General features: G+C 39.0%; 3 protein-coding genes across 6 annotated transcripts in view; 2 read left to right on the forward strand and 1 right to left on the reverse strand.

Annotated features, from left to right (window-relative positions):
* Positions 1–7,866, reverse strand: part of syt13 (synaptotagmin XIII) — a 15,546-nt gene extending 7,680 nt beyond the window's left edge. Inside the window, exons 1-4 of one of the 4 annotated variants that reach the window (XM_060859152.1) lie at positions 7,630–7,768; positions 6,484–6,671; positions 3,278–3,485; positions 1,801–1,938 (exon numbers count right to left, since the gene is read on the reverse strand). In XM_060859152.1, the coding sequence (XP_060715135.1) occupies positions 1,801–1,938; positions 3,278–3,485; positions 6,484–6,657 (520 nt within the window). In that variant the 5' untranslated portion in view covers positions 6,658–6,671; positions 7,630–7,768. Of the gene's footprint in view, positions 1–1,800; positions 1,939–3,277; positions 3,486–6,483; positions 7,183–7,629 lie in introns of those variants that run through there. The other 3 variants (XM_060859154.1, XM_060859155.1, XM_060859151.1) reach the window with 3 other exon arrangements.
* The window catches only part of LOC132838524 (CD59 molecule (CD59 blood group)), a 142,135-nt gene that overhangs the window by 108,229 nt on the left and 11,406 nt on the right, over positions 1–22,500 (forward strand). The gene's annotated exons all lie outside the window — the stretch shown is intronic.
* fbxo3 (F-box protein 3) overlaps positions 11,931–22,500 on the forward strand; it is a 13,189-nt gene continuing 2,619 nt past the window's right edge. The window contains exons 1-8 of the mRNA XM_060859150.1: positions 11,931–12,086; positions 14,088–14,177; positions 14,299–14,462; positions 14,693–14,807; positions 19,138–19,342; positions 19,820–19,865; positions 20,025–20,109; positions 21,746–21,868. Coding sequence (XP_060715133.1) covers positions 11,995–12,086; positions 14,088–14,177; positions 14,299–14,462; positions 14,693–14,807; positions 19,138–19,342; positions 19,820–19,865; positions 20,025–20,109; positions 21,746–21,868 — 920 coding nt within the window. The 5' untranslated portion in view covers positions 11,931–11,994. The remainder of the gene's footprint in view (positions 12,087–14,087; positions 14,178–14,298; positions 14,463–14,692; positions 14,808–19,137; positions 19,343–19,819; positions 19,866–20,024; positions 20,110–21,745; positions 21,869–22,500) is intronic.

Below are 22,500 nucleotides of genomic sequence, written 5' to 3' on the forward strand. Positions count from 1 at the left end.
GTTTTTAACACCTCAAGGTGTATATTAATGACTGCAACCTTATACTTTCAGGCTTTTTGTAACTCTCAATAACGTAACCTAATTAAGAACACTTTCACAGGTAAATCCCTCCTCACCAACCATTACGCAACAGCTTCAAGAATCTTTAATAGTAAAACTTTAATAGTATAGAACAATATGAGTGAATAAGATCTAATTTTGTGTAATGTCCAAACCTCTGTGTCCCTTTAAACCTATTTGAAATCATTTTAAAACATTCTGACCTGAAGAAAAAAAAAGCAGAAACAATTAAAAGCTTTTGAAACAGTGGATCAGCGTTAAAGAGCTCATTTACGTCTTAAATTTTCCCACAGCTGGATGAATCACTCATTAATCAATTCTCTGACCCTTATATGACTCGTATACGTCTGCCCGTTTGTCGATTTTAATACAGCTCTAATTAAGCTACCAATAGATCTTCATTCTCAGTGTTCTCTAATAAAAAAGATTTAATGAGCACGCTCCAGTCATTTCATGATTACGTCTTAACCTTTAGTCTGGTGATGATTTAAGACTGTTTGTGGATCTCTGTGACCTTTTCAACAGTGTCTGCATAGCAAAACCTTTTCTGTTCAGCGCTGCTCAACAATGTGATCAGGTTTATGTAGAAATACAATACGAGAGGGAAGTAAACAGATTTTTACAGGCGTGTATTGCTGAAATGTTTTACGCTGTACAGTGATGCAAATCAATTGCACATACAGAAAGTCTGGTGCTTTGATCCAGCACACAGAATGATGAGCTAATAAGAGAGAAAACCTTCATTACTGTTACTGATTTTTGCTTTTATTGCTGCCTAAGGCAGTTACTTATTTATACACTAGAGGCCCTTTCTAAACATTATTTGTCCCTCTTTCCCAGTCTTATTAGCACAAAATGTTTTTGTCTAAGAAACTTACGGTGGATTTTGAATTCCGACTTTTCCAAGAATGATGGTATATTATCCTGAACATTAATAATAATAAAAACGGTGAGCAGCTATATAGAGAGCTATAGAAAGTAAACAATTATCTAAATCTCTCAAAGGGTCACGACAAGAATGCTGATGTGAAAGCTAGTAAACTTTAACCTGAAAAAATTATAGCATTTATTTGTCTTGTTGTTTAAAGATACAGCCGATTACAGACCGATTACCTGCAATTTCTGTTAAACCTCATAAAATGAATAAAACACACATTATTGATGACAATGAATGGATTATTGGTGTAGTGTAGCTGCTGTGATGTAAGATGTTAGTCAGTGTTTTAACCAAGAGCTCATCAGTGATTAATAGGGATTCTCAAATATTCTTATAAAACCGTCATCTTAGACAAATACCCGGCATAAGTATATAGGCTATTATTTATTTATTTTTATTGGACCTATAATAATATTTTATACACTGGAATAAACATTAGATTAGAAATACTTTTTGTCATATTAACAACACCTTTCTAACTGTTTTGTGGTGCCTGTGTTCAGTATTGAATTTATTTGTTATTGAGTCGTTAGTATCTCTGTGTCAATCTTTTTGCAGAGAGATATGGATTGTTCTGACATAAAGGAGCTCATACCCCTCCCCTTTCCCACTGCCTTGCTCACCGCTGCTAAACACATTCAAGTCACAATATTCTACATACACATCCACAATATTCTACATACACAATCCCAACAGTGTCATGACTAATCTTATAAATGTCTTACAGCAATAAATTAATTTATTTGTTTTACACTTATTGAAAATGTCCGTTAAGGTGCACCGTGTAATGTGATGTGTGTTACCTTCTATGATGGTGATGTGTAGCTCTCTGCTCTCTGTGTGCAGGCGAAGAGAGAAATGCAGTTTAGGATGCAGCACAGAGCTGCTGCTTGGAATTGCATTGGATTGATTGACAGCACAAGGTGTCTCATCTGTGGAATCTGAGAGAAATCCATATTACAGCATTTATGAGTTGTTTCACAGAAATCAGATGATTGGTAGATTATTGGATCGTTGGTTAAGTGTTATTTACATTTCATTTACATTTCCAGCATTTAGCAGACACACTTATCTACAGTAGAGTGACAATTTTTTAATCTCATTTTAAACAACTGTGCAATTGAGGGTTAAGGGCCTTGCTCAGGGGCCCAGCAGTGGCAGCTTCAAACTCACAACCTTCTGATTTGTAATCCAACACTTTAACCTGGACAAAACTAAAGTGATAAGCTAAAGATAAGGATGTTATGGTTTTTCTCTATGTACCAGTAGAGTATTTAATATGTGATGTATGACTGACTGCTTTATCTATAACGGGGAGAAAATCCTTTTAAGGCAGTTGTTGTGTCTGTCAATAAATGTAACATGTAATAATGTAAATGTTTGTAGAATGCTTTCATAAATTATTCATTTGTAAATTATAGGTAGCACAGTAACGTGTGTGTGACATTACTGTGGTGTGTTTGTTCTGCCCATGTCTACATAGTGCTTCTGTGGAATGTCTAAGCATTGTTTATGTTCTCCGTTACATTGATGGCATTTGGCAGACGTCCTTATCCAGGGCAACTTACATCTATCTCATTTATATGGCTGAACAATTGAGAGTTAGGGGCCTTGCTCGGGGGCCCAGGAGTGGCAGTTTTGTGACCCTGGGATTTGATCTCACAACCTTCTGATGAGTAATCACCTTAACTACAGTTACCACTTTCCACTTCATGGCTGTGTGATGTTTGTGTCGTGTCTCTGTGGTGTTTATTTTCTTCCTATGTGTCTGTTGGTCTTCTTTCCCTCCTACCTCCCAAAACACATGCCATGAGGTGGTTGGCTGCTATATATTGCCCCTCTGTGTGAATGTGTGCATATGGAACCATGTGATGGCCATTCAGGATCCCATTCAGGGTCTGTCCCTGTCTTGCGTCTCATAGTTTTCAAACATATTGTTGAAATTCAACATCTACCCTTATGCTTCTATTTTTAATGCATTTTAAGTAAAGGTTATTCACCTAATACTGGGAAATTTACGTGTGGGGAAATTGCCCGGACAAATGCAGTAAATAAAGATAAGGCTGAAAAAAATGGTGTACCGTTCCTTTTATGTTAATGGTTAGCTAAATGTTGTCATTATTATAACACAGTGCCATGTCTGAGTGGATAAAGTGAATTTCCTTCTCTATCATTTGCCTCAAATAGTTAGCTTATCAAATTTTGTTAGCTTTACGCTATAGTATATGATGATTTCCAAAAAAAAAGATGATATTCACTTATCTTTAGAGAAGATTTTACCTTGCCGTGTGAGAGCAGTGACCTCCTTATCTTCCTCCATTCCGTGATCACAGCTGTCAGGCTTAGCGAGAACTTTCTCAGAGGTCACAGCATTTTCACTGTAGTTCATTACCTCAGGAGATGTGACAGATGGTTTAGGTTTGTAGATCTTGGGGAACTTGAGCAGAGTCTGGGGCTGAATAGGCTCTGTAGATTTCTGCACACTGAACTGAATTATAACCAAATTAAAAAAAAAAAAAAGCAAGCAAAGACAAAAAAAAGATATTTTATGTAGGTATTTTAGGTTAAAACAAAACAAAACTACTAAATTAAACAAAAATGAGGTTTTTGTGATTTCATAATTCCAGCATTTCAAACAAAGCATTAACAAAGTAAATATTTAGTCCAATAGGAAACTCCATTTTACAAATAGAATAGATACAGTTCAATACTTAAAAACCAGATACTACACAAAGCATTGAAAAGTGGCTAAATCCTTTGCTTTATCCGGGTTAATAAATAGTTTGGTAAATGTAATGTCGTAATGAATCAGTACACACATGAATGAATTAACTTTTTTCTTAATGCACACGCAATCCACATCCACCTCCAATATCAAATGCAAATGACGCTCACTTTCTTCTTGACTTTCAACTCCATGACGATGAGATAAAATGAAAACAAACCAGATTCTCACTCTTTATTTTTTTCAGGATATTTTCTATGTATAATATATTATACCCTCATTATTCAAATCTCTGTTTGTTATCATGACCAACATTTCCAATATGCCTCATTTACCAGAACATTTTGAGATACCAATAATTCAGTTAATATTTTAATGCACTTTATTCTAAAAATGCCAGAAGCTCTTTAAAGGAAATGTCTTGGTTACCTAAAGAACCTTGGTCTGTGATTCTGTATCTATTTTTTATCTCATAATGAAATAAGTAATCTTTTTCCAGTTGGTCCTTAAATAAAAAATCATTAAAGATTCATTCATGCTTTTTTCTAGCAGCGGGTTGTTAGGATGGTTAATGGTTCTGGATTTCTTAGAGGTTTTCTTTCTACGAAGGATCTGTTCTGTAGGGAAAGCCATCTGTCATAAGACACTGACAAGCCAAAGACCTGTTTATTGTGATAGATGAAGCCATTCGAAAAAATGTCAATACTTTTCCTTGTTTCTGATTCGATGAGATCTCTTCATTTAAAACAGAGACAGACCAGTGAATTATTTACACCCTACTTTTGAATTCTCTTTTCTTCCTCTCTCTTCATTTCCCTGCGAATCCATATTCATATTCAACATCCGTCCCAAAGAACATTTGTGGCTGTCGGATAGAAATGAATATTCATGACTACATACCATTATGTCCACTTTACAAAGGGAGTGAAATCATTAAGTTTATATGTGAATGTTTATGACAGGAAGCATGCGCACACTGTGCATATGTGGGGATGAGTCGTGACTATACATTGACAGTGCCAGCGCTAATACAGACTCAGAAATAACACCTAGATCAAATTAGTGATGCGTGTGTGAACGTAGGTGGCAAGGTGTGTGATGATTGTATATGAACGCAGATTTATAAGGTATGAGTAAGTATCGAGCAACAATGTATCTGTGGAGGAGGATTAAGGATGATTTCTTACAGCAGTGGAGTGGTGAGAGGTAGGGGATGTAACACGAATTGACTAATTGTTATAGCACCAGTTGACTAATTCAAGGTAAAGTCAGGCAAAGTGGTTTAATTATAGACTCATATGATTTATACACACACACACAAACACCACATACACAAACACACCACATACACACACACACCACATACACACACACACACACACCACATACACACACACACACACACCACATACACACACACACCACACACACAAACAGCTAAGGGAACAAATTATTTTCAATAGATGGTCTCTTGGAAGGACAAACTAATAATCTGAAAAAATACACAATACTTATTCACAAAGCAGCTCCTGTGAATGAGGTTTTTGGGTTTTGAAAAGTAGTATGATCCACCACAATTGGCCAGGGTTTATAAATTGTGATGTACAAAGAAAAACAGTTAACTCCGTATATACTGACATCTTTATAGAAAATGAGAAACAAAGATTTTTTAGGAAATAAGCATACAATGATATATAATATATTGATATATGATAAATATATATCACAAATTTACATCTGCGAGAAAGACACAAAATGCAGCACCTAAAATTCACCAAGGATTGTTCAGCTAAATAATGATTCATAATAAATAATCATAATAAAACAAAATCAACAGAAAAATGGTTTCATAAAGGGATGGACAAAGGATATTTGGATGTTATTTAATTTGGATGGGTTACGTGTAGAATCCCTGAACAAAGTTCCCTGTTAAGAAAATGTTTCAAGTAGAACTCTTCAAAGCAATTTATGAAATTAAAAAATTTATGATTACCAGATATACAGATATATATATATATATATATTTAGTGTATATATATTTATTTATTACCAATGAATCCTACAACAGGGTGTTTCCCAAAGTAGAAGCCCTTTAGGTATTTCTTAACTAACTGACAGAGAGACAGAGACAGAGAAAAACCAGTATAAGCCTCAAGGTAATGACAAATCATCTCCAGTGTTCCTTGAACCTGATTTTTTTTCAGTACTGTCTGAAACCCTTGCAGCTTCTTCTATTTACAGCCTCCATTACAGCAAACAGCCAACGCCGTCTGTGAAGCCCAACGGTCAGAAATCTATAAATAGCAAGCAGCAGTCTATAAAGAATCCAATGCATGCTTTTAATAGATCTAATTACTATCGAGTCACAGGCAATTCAACACTGCAAACATTTAATTAAGAATCAATTAGCTGATCTGAAAATAATCCCGTCTCAGTGATGTCCCCTTTCAACTATTTGGAGTGTGATACATAGATCAGGGAGACATCCAGGGTTATTAGAAGTGCAATTGATCGGAAGACACTTTCTCAGAAAGCATTGATTAGTCTGAGCATCTCCAAGAGTTTCAGTTCGAAGAAGTTTTGAAGGGACTAATTTGATATACAGCTTGTTATACAATGGATGGATGTTTGGATGATTTAGCTCAGTCAATCAGTCACCAAACAGATTATCTAGCTAAAAAACCTAATTCGCTGAGACAATGTTTCCATACGTCCGTTTGTATAAGCATTTCCTTCGATACTGCATATTTATACTCCTTACCTGTGTAAGTGTGTGTAAGATGCTGGCTTTTGCTCTCTCAGAGTCTGCGCTGTCATCCCTGTCAAATTTGTTCTTCTTGCAGTTCTTGCAGAGCAGTGACAGGCCACAGAGTGTGAGCGCTCCAGACACAGTTCCCAGGGTCGCTCCAAGAACTGCTGCCACTGAAACGAACATCCTTCAGTCCTGATCTACCAAAAATGAGCCAAAAAATGAGACAGATGAAGGGAGAATGTCTCCTTTTTAATCCTGCGCTTTCATAATGCACGAGAAAGAGAAAGAGTAGCAAGAGAAAAAATGATTAATGTTAGAGGAGAGAAGAGAGACGCAAGGACAGAGGGGACGATGGAGGACCACGTGTGCCTGTATGTGTGTGCAATGCACCGTCTGCTGTAAGATGTGAGCTCAGCCAAGCAGATGGTAACAGAGAGCGAGACCAGAGAGAGGAAAAGAGAGAACTGGGGGAGGTGGGAATGAGGGAGGGCTTTGAGTACTGACGAGCCATACTTAATAAAGATGAGTCTGTCACTGACACTCCCACGTCCTCAATATATGACTATGCTTGTGTGTGTGTGTGTGTGTGTGTGTGTGTGTGTGTGCCTGTATGTATGCGTAATTGCTCATCCATGTGTGCCTGCACATTGACGTCATAGTTCTGTGAAATCTCCTTCACGGAGTCCCATCTCTTCGGATCCTTTTTATTGAAGGGAAACCTTGAAAATATTTCTGTTCATTGACAAAATCAGTCATATAATCTATGCAATGTTAAAACTGTTATATAATAGGTTGTTTCTATAAAATGTAATAAGGTTCTGTTAATCATATATGGCCATAGATTTTCAGGTTTCCTTATCAGATCTTTAAAATAATGAAAACTGCATTACTAAATGCTATTTTTGGTTCTCTCGACAAAAGAATCTACAGACACACCATGTTGCCTTGGAAACAACCCCTTGCCCCACTCCCTTGAGCTCATATTTACATTCATATTTACGGCATTTGGCAGACAAACTTATCTAGATTGACGTACAAAAGTGCTTTGGAGTCTCTAGCAATAAATACACCAATACTGGTTCATTTGGTCACAGACTAAGGATGCCCTAATCTACCAGAACAGAGAAAGGGACAGGATGTACAGTATACACCTACCTTGTACACTGAGAGATAGTGGGACCAGTCAAGCAGTGCTAGAAGATTTGAGGGAGCGTGGTGCACTTCAAGTTGTGATAAGAGCTTGAGGTAAGAGGGCTGCTCCATTTTTGGCTTTGCGGGTAAGCATCACTGTTTTGAATCTAATGAGCACAGCAGTGGGGCGTTGTGGGAGAACTTAGTATGAAACAAGTCACACAGCTGCATTTTGGATCATTTGCAGAGATCTGATTGTAATTCAGAGGTAGACCTGCCAGCAGTGAGCTCTTTACAAGTCCTTCTGACGTTGTAAAGAAACCGACATGAGCATGTCCAAATAACAATGTGTGAGGAAAAGGACTCAATCCATGGTTATCCCAAGGTTGAGAACAGTGGCTGAAGGGCAGATCAGGAAGATTGCAAGATTTTGAATCAGCTGGGATGAACAGCAGTTCAGTTTCCTTGGGATTGAGTTTCATCTGATGAGCTGCCATCCATGCTGATATGTCAGCCAAACCCCGAGGTCCGAGGAGAAGCCGTGTTATCGGAGGGAGTGAAGGAGAAGATAAGTTGAGTGTCATCAGCATAGCAATGTAAGAACACCAGGATATAACTTCAGCAAGAGAGTGAGTATAGAGAACGTAAAAAAGAGAACCAGGTACTGAGCTTTATGGGACACCAATAGAGAGACTACATGGAGCAGATGTCAATCCCCTTCATGTTACCTGATACAAGCATTTAGTATAAACCTCGGATCTTAGATCAGACGGCAGCACTAAATATGTCTTCTCAAAATAATATTAGATAGAAAAGACAATAAAGCTAAATATGACACTGCAAAGCAGAAGCACTGAATATGTCATTTCGGATCAGATAGCAACACTAAATATGACACAGGTCTGAATTTCTCAGTTGTAATTATTGACCTACTTATGCTGAAGTCACTCTGTAATGCAAAAGCTATACACAAGAACACAATATGAAACACAAACCAGTTGTAATGTGCACAAATAAGGTAGGAATCCTAAAACCAATATGAAATTAATTCCAACTCTTTCAATACTATATCTAACACAGAACAACCATTAATAGAATTGACTGGACTTCATTTGCTTTATGGCTGGCTTTCTTACAGATTAATTAAACACATCTGCAGCTACTAACATTCAGCTACAGAAGCTTTGATAAGCCAGTGATAAAAACCAGGTATAGCAACTTGTCATAAAAATCAGTGTCCAGAGTCCACAAACTCTGTTCTCTGCTGCCCCCCTGGGGACAGAAAACAGGCCTCTCAGCATAGTTGAATAAAAAATTGATATTAAGAAAAGTAAACCATAAAATCTCAGGGCTGTCAAGTGTCACGCATTGAGACTGACAGTCACGCATTTGGGTCTTTTGTCACTCTCTCCCGCCACACATCGTATTTCTCACGCAGAAAAACCTTTTGACTATTTATCATATATTTAATATGTTTTTATATGTAAAAATATGTAACATATGTAACATATTTATATGTAACATATGTAACATATACATAATATGTAACATATTTAATATGCATTTATCATATATTTAATACCCAAAATGTTTCAGTCCACACCGCTGTCTCTATGGAACCGGGCAGGAATCAATCGCGTCTCCCCTGGAGTTCTTAGTCGGGCCTGACACTTATCAGCCAATAAAAAAAAGAGGCTACACAATAGCCAATCAGAAAATAGCACTATCTGGATAAGATTTAACGCAACAACTGATGAAAAAAAAACATATTCATTAGTGAGGGTATTTTCGATGGTCGGTTTGAACAAAACCTCAACACAAAACAGCTTGTCTTTGGACGGGACATTGTCCTCAATCATGACCCTAAAAATGGCTGGACTTGAGCCGAACTGTTTAAAAATGGGAGCAACATTACAAATGTTAAAGGAGTCCAAAAAGGCAGCAAACACTTACAATGGACAACACCAGTCATAATCTCTCTCTCTCTCTCTCTCTCACTCACACACACACACACACACACACACACAAATTAATAAATGGAAATTAAACAAATACTTTGTTTAATTCTTTGGGGGGGGGGGGGTGCAATGTCTGTAATAAACAAGATGACACCTGTGATAAATGCAGGATAAAATGTTACTCATATTATATTGTGGGGTGAACTTTTACATTAAACACCAGGGATAAAAATATTACCTCAGTGACTTTGATAGGGGCATGATAATTGATGCAAATTGGGCTGTTTTTTTTTCTCCCAGAAACTCATATATGTGTGAATGACGTAGTCAATAGACATTTTTGTGCACAAATGTCTGGTCAGCAGTTTCTGACCAGACATTTGTACACAAAAATGTCTACTGACTACGTCATTCACACATATACAGTATGAGCCTACATAGTGGCAGGCCAGACTGGAGCCAGACTGGAGCTACAATGCCAACCTGCTGGGGGAGCTGAGTATCGGTGAGGGATTAAACCCTGTGGTAGTAGCTGAGCTCTCTTTCTCCATCTGAGAAGACTTTACCCTCCATGCCACCAGGTTTATGGCCTATGTCATTCTATGGCTGCTATGGTTGTCATGGAGGCACCTATGGCTTAATGCAACAGGGATCAATGCTATAGATAAAGCCTTTCTCCTAGACGACCTAATATCTTTTCATGGCCCGTTTGGTGATACAGTCAATTCTGTCATCGACAGGTACCAGGAAGTTAAACAGAAGTCAGCAGCATTCAGAGAGCTAATCCCTTGGCAAATCCATGAACCTGGGCTGTCCACTAGTCAGCCCCAGCCCAAGCCTAGCTCCCATAGGCAGGAGCAAAAAGCCAGTGTGGTAGCCCATGCTCCCCTCGCAGAGATGTGGAGCTGGCTATCCCTCTCTGGGGCAGTCTCACCTGAGAACAGAGGACTTAAAGTTTTCCATCTCCACCAGGCAAGCTATAAAGGACTAAGCCCTTGGGCATCAGGCCTCTAAGGACAGGCAACTTGGGTGAGTCCAAGCCAAAACCTTGCCAACCTTCCCTGATGATTTCAAGGGGCAACCTTGAAACTCGGTCATCTCTCGTGTTTTGGGGTCAGATGCGCCCAATGCTGTCTCCATCCTAGCCTTGGGCCTTCCTCTCAGCCCCTTTGGATGTGCCCTGCCAGTAGACTGTTTCAGGGTGCCAGACAGCACAAGGGAGCAGAGAAACTGGCTCCTCTCACAAGTCATCTAGCAGCATGGCAACTTCTGCCAAATGTATCTCAATGAGTTCTGTACACAATTGCCTAAATCACTTGTTCATAGGTGTAGGGTTACATGCAGCGGGCCTCATACCCTTCAGTTGTGGAAGTTCCAATCTTGGCTCCTACTCTTGGGGCTTGCTGCCATCACAGAACATTTCCTACAGGCACCTCATTCATACGCACCTCTCCTTGTCCCTCAACTTTCTGTTAGAAGTAAAATAGTTATGAGGACTGTACGTTAACTTTTTTGACACATAGCACTGGTGCCACAGAGGTTGAAAGTTTTGTGGCACAGGCTTAACAGTTGTAGCAGAAGTATTAAAGGTCTATTATCATGTCTGGAAACAAACACAAGTAATGGAGTTCATCATTAAACAGGCATTGATGTTGCATACAGAGCACAAAAATTTTATTTAATCAAAATGGAGTGCAGAAACAATACACCGCTTACATATCAACATTATACATCAAAGTAGAACAGATCTGTGGGCAGACATCACTAAATAAAAATTTTAAATAAAATACTCAGTTTGCAAACTAGTAACCATGACACCTCTATAAGACATACTGTCAACAGCATCTTTTTAGTTTATTGCATAGTGCATAGTGTGTGTGTGTATGTGTGTTTGTGTGTGTGTGTATGTGTGTGTGTCACAGATCTAGCATGTCTGCTGGCCACTTTTTTGTATTTTTTATGGTATCCTTTTTAAAAATGTTGCTACCTACTAGAGGTTGTCTACTATTTATGGAGCCTCCTTTCACCAGCTACCAAGCAAGAGCTGTTGTTCGGCATTGTATATACTACTAAGTATAATAGCAGTGCGCCATCAATCACACACACACACACACACACACACACACACAAATACACACACAAACACATGCCCTCGCACACACAATCACACACACACACACACACACACAAACACACAATCGCACACACAATCACACACACACACGCACGTGATAATGTGGTTATTTATTCATCGCACAGGGCAGTTTTTCCATAGCACGTACAGCCCTGTTTAAGATAACTATTACATTGGCATTAGGCTATGGTGACGTCACGTGTGTTTACAAACACGAACGGGGGGCAGGTTTAGAGATGGACACGCACAGGCGTGTGTTTGCGTCATGGGGGCGGGGCTTCGTCAGCGCGTACCAAGATGGCGGCAGCCACTGCTCTCAGTTTGGACAGTTTACCGTCCGACCCTTTGCTTTTGATTCTGTCGTTTCTTGACTTCAGAGATTTGGTCAGGTGAGCGATTATCGCCTTTCCAAGTTTGTGCATTCAGTCATGGTTCTATTCCACGGTCCTTAAAGTATGTGGAAAGTTTTCGGCTAGCTGTCTTTCCTGCTGCAGAAGTAGCAGCTTAGCTTATTATTTATATCACTCAACACAAGGGTCAGGTTTTAGTAAGACAAAGTGTAATTGTTGGGGTTCGATACGTATATATAGCTGTATTCATGTCAGCATCGTCTATGTTAGCAGCAACACGTTCAGCTAAAACACAGAAGCTAAACTAGCTGTTTACTGTTCGGCTTCTTAACCAACCAACAAACCACCGTCTCACATGTAAACAAACCGACTCAGAAACGAGGAACTGGAACAGTTCATGTTCGCGGCTCCATAGTGTTCATTTTATTTCTTTTCTAGATATTTTCTCTCACTTATACTGATTTAGTAGCTGCTTTGTGCCCCACACTTATGAGTGTTGTTAGCTAGTTAGCCATTAAAACACACGACAGTATGTAGATATATTTATTTACACACAACATGGTACATTTACATTTCTGTCATTTGGCAGACACACTTATCCAGAGTGACTTACAATTTTATCTCAGTTTATACAACTGAGCACTTGAGGGTTAAGGGCATTGATCAGGGGCCCAACAGTGGCAGCTTGGTGGACCTGGGATTCGAACCCATAACCTTCTGATCAGTAGCCAACACCTTAACCTCATAGTACTGTAGTGTAGAGCTGTAAATCTCACAGTAAAAAAAGATCACAGTAAATTTCATACATTTTGTGTCCTATTTTGTCTACCATTTTTGCTGCCTATTATTATTATTATTATTATTATTATTATTATTAATAATAATAATAATTTATGTATTAATTTATTTATTAGACTCTAGTGTAGATTTGGATGATGTAAAGGTTTACAAGGGATTCTAATGAAACTGTCATACCACATTAAACAGCTGTTGTGGACTCAAAGTGCTGCACATTAGTTTCCTATTTACACGTTTGATGCACAAAACACACCCCTGTGTTCTAGTTTATACAGGTGTCGGAAGAGAAAGCCGGAATAAGGAAAGTTTCAGTAGGATACAATCGTCCGAAGTCAAATACCTTTCTGTTTGTATCCTTAGTTCTACAAATAAAGATGTCCTGCCTGATATTCTTAAAGATTTACATCGTTACATCAGTAAATAAAGCAACACGATTGGTTTCAGTTAGTCGGCTATATAACACATATAAGTCATATTTAGTTAAAGGTTGATTTATGGAGGGAATATGATGAAGGGCTATAACGAAACTCAGTTAAACAGACCACTAAAAGCAATAACAGGCTACTAAAAATAAATCAAATCGAATCTAATGTTTTTGTTTAATCGTTGGAGTTCCAATGAAATAAAAATAATGATAACTTTTTTGTAAATGTGCACATTATTCAGTTGAAGGACAAATTGGTGAATGCTAGCACTCACCAATCTTAAGTGACGTGACATACAGCTAAGTATGGTGACCCATACTCAGAATTCGTTCTCTGCATTTAACCGATCCAAAGTGCACACACACAGCAGTGAACACACACACAGCAGTGAACACACACACACTGTGAACACACACCCGGAGCAGTGGGCAGCCATTTATGCTGCGGTGCCCGGGAGCAGTTGGGGGGGTTCGGTGCCTTGCTCAAGGGCACCTCAGTTGTGGTATTGCTGGCCTGAGACTATTTTAATACAGTGATACCACATGTAAAAAATTTATTGTTGTTACTTCTATTATTTAAAATATTTTACCTACGTAAGTATTAATGTTCCGAGCTTCATTTATGTCGTTTCTTATTTACACACACTCCAGCCAGTGACATGATCTTGTACTTCTTGTTGTCAGATTTGACCATATGCAATTCTGAGTGTAATTGCATCTTCTGTGCTGTTTTTGTCAATGTCACAGTGTTTTAATAGATTTATAGGTGAGATAATAGTGAGACCTCCTTGTTTTTTTTTTATTCTTTCCACTATCAGTTGCAGTCTTGTAAGTCGGCGTCTGAATGAGCTGACAGGTCACAACCCTTTATGGAAGAGGCTTTGCCTGAAGCACTGGCTTCTCACTGAGTAAGTTCACCAACAGCTATACAACAAGCAGCTTCACTCACTCTAGTTTTTACTCTCTGTTAATGTGTATTTTAGCTTATTATGTTTATTGATGTCTAAGATGCTCTTTTCGCCTTTTTAGAGCTGATAAGGGTCAGAGAGGGCAGAGCTGGCGAGAATTGTTCCAAGACTTTTACGCTGATCTTGGTCGCTATATAGATTACTACAGCACACTGAAGAAAGCCTGGGATGATCTGAAGTCCTATCTGGGTCAAAAATGTCCACGGATGATTGCCTCTCTTAAAGGTGCATCCACACATCCTCTCACTTTGATTTTGTTATTCTTTACTGAAGTCTATACTGTTATAAGCATAAGAGCAACTTACTACATCAAATGTCCACAAATTCTAGCAAACGATCATAGTTATGATGAAATTGTAAACCAGAAACCAGGTGTGATCTCAGATCAATTAAAACAAATAGAAACACACAAATACAATAACAACGAATATGTTTGTCTTATTCTCGGTCAATAGAGGGCGCAAAAGAGGAAGAACTGGATGCTATTGAAGCCCAAATCGGCTGCAAGCTCCCCAACGACTACCGCTGTTCCTACAGGATACATAATGGACAGAAGTTGGTGGTACCTGGGTGAGACATCCCCTACTTACAATTACTACCTTGCCTTTGAAAGCTTTGACACAATGTATATAATCATTTCACATGTACAGTGGTAGAAATTCGTCTCTTTAAGAAGTCACTATTAACACTTAAACAAAGTGCTTATTCATGAGCCCAAGCAGCCACTCACGCTTTATCCGAGTTTATCTCCGAGGTCTACAGAGTGCTATAAAGGGTTCTTGAGTTTCGCATGAATATACATAGAAGAATACATGATTTATTCATCATCAGAGAGCACAGAAAAGAGTAAAAGATCTTGGTTAACGTAGATCCTCCTAATTATTAAATAAAGTGGGCTTTTCAATGGTCTTCCTTTCACATCCCATAATAGTTGTTTTTCTCTCTTACTTATCTGTCAAGAAAAAGGAATTTGTAACTAAGATTTTATTGCTTGTATCACTGCTATGTACTAAGAATATGAAGCAAGTCTCTTGTCACACACACACACGTTCTCTCACTCACTCACTCACTCACTCATTTTCTACCGCTTATCCGAACTACCTCGGGTCACGGGGAGCCTCTGCCTATCTCAGGCGTCATCGGGCATCAAGGCAGGATACACCCTGGATGGAGTGCCAACCCATCTCAGGGCACACACACACACACACACACACATTCACATTCTCACATTCTCATTCACTCACGCAATCACACACTACAGACAATTTTTCCAGAGATGCCAATCAACCTACCATGCATGTCTTTGGACTGGGGGAGGAAACCGGAGTACCCAGAGGAAACCCCCGAGGCACGGGGAGAACATGCGAACTCCACACACACAAGGTGGAGGCAGGAATCGAACCCCCAACCCTGGAGGTGTGAGGCGAACGTGCTAACCACTAAGCCACCGTGCCCCCACACACGTTCTCATGTGAGAATAAAGCATTTAAACAGATATAGCTCACGTTGTGTAAGAGATACATACGTTTATACCTTTTTAAAATAGTTTATCACAACAAGTATAAATGTTAGTAAAATAATAAAGCAATATAAACCTGAATTCTTATGCTGCCTGAGATTTAAGGGAATTAAGGATCCCAGGATAGGGGAAAAAAATCAGGATACTCCACATTATTATAAGGCTCATGGAGAGCATGGGTAAGATGTAGGTGTTTTTCTTCTGCTCTACTCCTCATTTAGAGCCTCTTTATTGGTGTAGGAAGAGGTTTTTTACCAGTGAACACACACACACACTCAACATTGTGTTCTTCTGATATTACATTATAAATTAAGTGGTTTTTAGTTTGCTAGATGGATCCTTCTAACTGCAGGGATCTCAATGGGAGAGAGGCAGTTAGCTGCATGAGGAGTCCAGACATCACTTCCTGTGGACTTAGACCTGTAATATACATGAGTACTAGTGGGAGGACCTGCATCCTGTTGAGGCCTATGTGAGCAAACATTTTGGAAAATTTTAGCTGCACTGTCTGTTTGAACTTTTCCACTAATCCCAGAAGAATGGGGATGGTGAGCAAATGTTTCAGATCTAAATTTAACATGAGTATATAAGTATGTACTGGAAAGTGTGTAATGACTATGACAAATGGTGTATCATTGGTAGATAACGTTTTTCTGGGTATTCCTTATCTAGGAGCCACTTCTCTATCCAGTAATTGCCACTGTCAGAGTTTCCTTGTTCTTACACTCATGATATTTTGTGAATGCTTCAACAATCTGTAATGAGTAACTGTAACCTTGAGCAGTTGTCAGTTCAAGGAAATTCGTCATTAAATGTTCAAAGGGTGCGTTAGGGGTGTGTGTGTGTTGGTGGGGAGTGAAGTCTACAAATTGTTACGCACATTCTCATTGTTCTCTTGCAAGCACGCAAGGTATTTGTTATGTAACTCATGAACCCTGCATGAGTTTTAATAGAAGGTCCTATGTGCTATGATATGAGTCACGAGCAGAAGGATGAGCTTTGCATTTACAGGAAAAAAATAGGTTTAAGAAGGAGAACAGAAACCGCTGAATTCATGATGGATGTCATGGGTTTGTAAGAAAGTAACAAGACCTTTGGGTCATACAACAGTGTACAAAATGTGGAATTGCTATCAGTGAAAATTGCTGTTGTGAGTCTTATTTCTTAGCTTAAATAGTGAGAGCAAAACATTCAGTAAAAGTCTGCAAGAGGATGCGGGGACAGGGGTAGAGGTGCTGTGATAATATATATGGGAGGTTGATATGGATCTTTGTGCTCAAACTCTGTTGTTATGCAAGATTTAGGTGCAAACTACAAACTCTCTGGCTGCAGACAGAGAGAACATACAGGGTGCATGGCCATGTATAACAGGGTCGAGACAATTGGAATAATAAGACATATGCTTACATTTTTTACCCTAAGCATGTGTCAAATGTGTCAAACTCCAGACAAAAAAAACATTTTTTCATGTACTCACAAACAATTTAGGGTAATTAAGGCTTCTTTATTTGTCAACAGGCTTCTTTACTTAGGCTAATTAATTGTTGGATGTTGATGAATATGATCATTTTATTGCCTGAAAGTGCAACAATGGACTCCAAATTTTGTGTAATAAAGAAATTAGCTGAATGAGTGAAACCCTGAGGCATCACGTCCCACTAACAGCAAAAATGAAAACCAAAACCTGTTGTCTGGATGCACTGGAAATGTGAAGAATACATTGGCCAAATCGGTGACTGAGGAAAATTGGGAAGTTTGTGAAGTTTCAGAGAGTATTGTTGCAGGAGAGGGAACAATGTGAACGTTAGGACAGACACTTCTTATAACCATCATTATCTGTGTATGACAGTGAGTAGAAGGGTAGAAATGGCGGAGTGTGTGCAGGGTGAAATTACAACCTTTTTAAATAAGAAGGTGATGATTTCACTCATGGGGGCACGGCGGCTTAGTGGTTAGTACGTTCGCCTCACACCTCCAGGGTTGGGGGTTCGAATCCTGCCTCCACCTTGTGTGTGTGGAGTTTGCATGTTCTCCCCGTGCCTCGGGGGTTTCCTCCGGGTACTCCGGTTTCCTCCCCCGGTCCAAAGACATGCATGATAGGTTGATAGGTTGATTGGCATTTATGGAAAATTGTCTGTAGTGTGTGATTGTGTGAGTGAATGAGAGTGTGTGTGTGTGTGTCCTGCGATGGGTTGGCACTCCGTCCAGGGTGTATCCTGCCTTGATGCCCGATGCCGCCTGAGATAGGCACAGGCTCCCCGTGACCCGAGGTAGTTCGGATAAGAGTGAGAGAGAGAGTGATTTCACTCCTACCGTGTTCTGCTTCAGTAGAACAAGGATATTGCATCTGCAGGGTTTGAACATTTTTCTTACTGCCTATACCAAAAGCATTTGTAAAGCACAAAAAACAGGAATTTCTAAACTAAATTTCTCGTTTTGTTAAAAAGAGTAAGGAATCACTTTGTTTGAGATGGTGGGAAACTAAAGGCACTTTTCAATATCCATTTTTCTCCCAGCTGATGCAGGTGTGTTTTTTGCCATTTCAGCATTTTCTTTTTCTAACCCTTGTTCCAGAACCTGTCCCAAGTGACGAGTTATACATTGTCCTTAGCATTCACCAGAACAGTGCAGTCATTAACTGCTTGGTGTACACCATACGCTCACCATAGTCCATGACTGACTGACTCACCAGGTTTCTGTCTGCAGTCTTTCACTTCACCTTAGCCTCTTGTGACTGGAAAAGTCTTTTTGATGCGTTGCACAAGATGGCTGGAGTTAATGGGACGACGGTCAGTGTGACGTAGAGGATGAGGGACCCCCCGGTGAGGCACGACTTACTGAAACTGCTTCCACTTTATCCAAAATCTTGGCTATGACTTTAGCCCATTCTTCATTCCCTGGCTAGACCATGTCACCCAGAGCTTCCAGGTCATTGACACAATGTTCAGCATTCACTTTTGGACTCCCGTGTTCCTCCATTACCACCATCCTTTTTCTCCATCGATTAGTGAACTGGAGCAGCGACAATTCATGTGGCAGCGTGGAGTTGTGTAGAATCCCAAAGCAGAAAAAGACTCACCGCAGCATCAAACACGTCTCTTTTTCATTTATAATTCCTGCAGCCACAGTACTACTGGGTTTTCCTAAAGTGACTTTTTTTTATTTATTTCCTCCTCAACTCTTCCCCGGAAAAAGTGAAGCGTTTTTTTTTTTAAAGAATGAATTTCAAAATATATTAACTGACAGATGTGTCACAGAAATTCCTGTCTAGAAGAATGAGATTCGAGTTCTTTTACAAGGCAAGAAGTATCATAAAACCCTTATACAGCAGAAGTTAAATGTCTGTAGTGTAAGTCTGATAATGTTGTGCTCTTCCCCCAGGTTAATGGGCAGCATGGCTTTGTCCAATCACTATCGCTCAGAGGACCTGTTGGACATCGAGACAGCAGCAGGGGGATTTCAGCAGAGGAAGGGCATGAGGCAGTGCCTCCCCCTCACCTTCTGTTTTCACACTGGACTTAGCCAGTACATGGCCTTAGAAAACATAGAGGGACGCACACGCAGCGAGATCTTCTACCATTGTCCGGTTAGAATGCTCTCTCTATCTTTAACAGTTCCCTAGAATGTATGAGTAACACACTGTATGACCAAAGTCTTTTGTTTTATTTTTATATTATCTCAGCAAATACAATAAACTGATACTGTGACCATATAATATCTCTCACCTGATCTACAGGTTGATCTCCCACTCTACTTTTCCATCAGTTATAAGATAAGATCAGTAATAAGCCTCCTACATTAGATACAAGGTCTCTCCCCTTTCCCGAGGAGAGCATCTCGATCTTTTTTTGGGACTGAACCATGGCCTTGGACTTACTCACGGCAGCTCTTTGTAAATAAGCTTCACTATAGTACACGTGCTGCTTAACCACAAGGTCTACATCTATGAAGGCTTCTTGATAATTATGTTACCAAATTAGTAACAAGAGAAGCTCATGTATTTTCACTGTGAAATTGTGGTGCACTTCATTAAAGGCGTCTTCTTTTTTTGGTCTGGTTTTAGGATCAACTAGCACAAGATCCATCTGCTATTGATATGTTCATCACAGGTAGGGCACTGATATTGGGTGTGTACAGGAAAAATGTAGTGTTTTGATTGCTTTCACATGTCTGTTAAACCAGAACTGTGTTAAAACACAATGTTTTTGCCAGATTATGTTATCCGTTTATTAATCTTGTGTTGCTTTCTCATGTTGACACTCTCCAAGGGTCCAGCTTTACTGAATGGTTTACCTCATATGTTCAAAACGTAGTGACTGGAGAATACCCGATCATCCGGGACCAAATATTCAGGTGTGTGCGTGCATGTTTGTGCATGTGTGTATGTCTACAGCCGATTTTGTGAGTGAGAGTGTGTGTAGGTGTGTGTGCACATGTGTGTCAGTGTGTGGGTAATTAGGGGTGATGATGTTCACAAAATTATGAATACAACATTAATGGTAAAGACACTGAAGCAGAAAATAAACAGGTAATAACACGGTATGTTTCGTAGTTGCACTGCCTTACAGAATTATTGCTGCTCATCATGAACATGAAGAAAAATTAGTGTTTGTAGAGAGCTGAAATATTCTGGGACATTGCACAGACATAATTATTACTAGTGGAATAACATATCGCTATCAAATTTAGAGAACCAATCAAAAACAATCGATTTTTTTTCCGAATTATTGTTAATCTTCTTCGCTCATTTGAAAGAACGTTAGCAAAATATACAAAATGATAGAACAGTAAACATCGTAGTGGAAAAGAATAGTATAAAAGACATTGAGGGATAGCTGTCAGAAATGATTAGGAATGATTAGGGATTAGGATTAGGATTAGTGCTTTGAATGACTTCAGCCCATCTGCTGCTGCAGGACATCACTAGTTTCTCACACTGCTCTGGTGTGATCTTGGTCCACTCTTCTTCCAGTCTCTTTCCGAACTGTAGTGGGTTTTTATTAGCAATTCTCAATAACTTTGTTAACAACAATTTTCCAGAGGTTTTCAATCAGGTTTATATCAGGACTTTGGGTTGTTCATGTCATTATCTCAATGTTCCTAGCTTCAAGGAACTGCTTTACCTATTGTGCAGTGTGACGGAGGCATTGTCTTCTATGAAAGTTGTGGGCTGATTGAGAGATGCTTGCAGGGAAGGAAAAGGGAAGGTTCTGATAAACATTTGCATTCATCCTGTCATGTTCCATGTAGCTGTATAAGAGGCCTGAATCCAGCTGCTGAAATCATCCATGAACCTCCACTGATTTCTTTAAACGCTTTGGGTTCAGTCTTTCCCCAGTTTGACACCGAATATAACGTTTTCCATCTGACTCAAATAAATTAGACTTGAGCTCATCACTCAAGTGAACTTTGTACCAGTTGTTCTGTATAGCTGCCTACACAACATGCTGAAAAATGTCATGGTGTAGGGATGTTTTCTACAGCAGGAGTTGGGCAAGGCAGTCTCCTGTGCTTCCCCATGCAAAACGAGTGTTAGAACAGAGGTAAACACGCAGTTATTATCCCTCTCCATTCTGAGCTAGGAAGAAAAAAGCAAGTGATTTTTTTTTTTTTTAATTGTCCTTGATTTTGTGTTTCTTGCTCATGGAAACAAATATTGATTTGGAAGCATATTTGGCTCATCGTGTTTTTTTGTAAGATCCATCAGTGCCTAAGTCTGAACCACTTGATTGAAGCAAGCAGCTTTTGGGCTGAAAAATCCTAATCCTGATACCAAGATGCTATTCCTTTTCCAAACATGAAGATGTCGGCAGTGCCGTTGGATTTGGGCTTTTTTCTAACACCAACTAAACGGCCCAATTCTAAAGCTCCGAAACTCGTTCATTGTTCCTTATGAGTGAAACTTACTCCGACTTCAACACTGATGTGTCCTTAAATAAAAAAGTAAATAATAAATAAACGTTTATTTATTTGTTTGATGTTTATATAGGTACGTCCATGATAAGAAGTGTGTGGCCACAACTGATAACATAACCGTCTCAGTCTCCACCTCTTTCCTACCTGAGCTCAGCTCCGTCCACCCACCACACTTCTTCTTCACATACAGAATCAGGTGAAACACAAAACACTCCTCGTCTTCTGAATACATTTCTGAATATTCTGTTTGGCTTAAAGGAAAGTTTGAATCTGTCTTTTAAAATCTGTGCCTCTTGAAGCAGTAACAGGTTTTATAGAGTTTGTGAAGCAATGAAATTCAATACAAAAATAAAAGGCTATAATGAGTACAAAAGGCAATATGTATCTACACAAACTGCATCAGCAAGACATATAGTGTCTCATTATACATTTATTTATTTTTATCCTTATGTTTTCTTCTTCTTCATTATTATCATTATTATTATTATCATTATATTTATTTCTTTTTTTTCTCTCTTTTCTGTTTCTGTACTTCTGTAAAGCTGCTTTGAGACAATGGGAATTGTTAAAAGCGCTATACAAATAAATTGAATTGAAATTAATCTGACTTGCTGTTCATATACCTTTTAAAATCAGTAGAGTTATACCAAAAACAAAAAAAACAAACTTTTCTCATTAATCTCTGATGAATGTTGAAGGTTTATGTGACCGGACATTCTGCCTGAAATTCCAACACCTAAAACTTCCAGTTTTTTTTCCTGCTACTAAAAAGAAAACCCTGTATTTATCACTTGAGGTTGATGAACAGTGAAGTGAATAGAATTGGAG

This window comes from Tachysurus vachellii, chromosome 23, assembly GCF_030014155.1.
Source record: "Tachysurus vachellii isolate PV-2020 chromosome 23, HZAU_Pvac_v1, whole genome shotgun sequence".
NCBI classification, from domain to species: domain Eukaryota; kingdom Metazoa; phylum Chordata; class Actinopteri; order Siluriformes; family Bagridae; genus Tachysurus; species Tachysurus vachellii.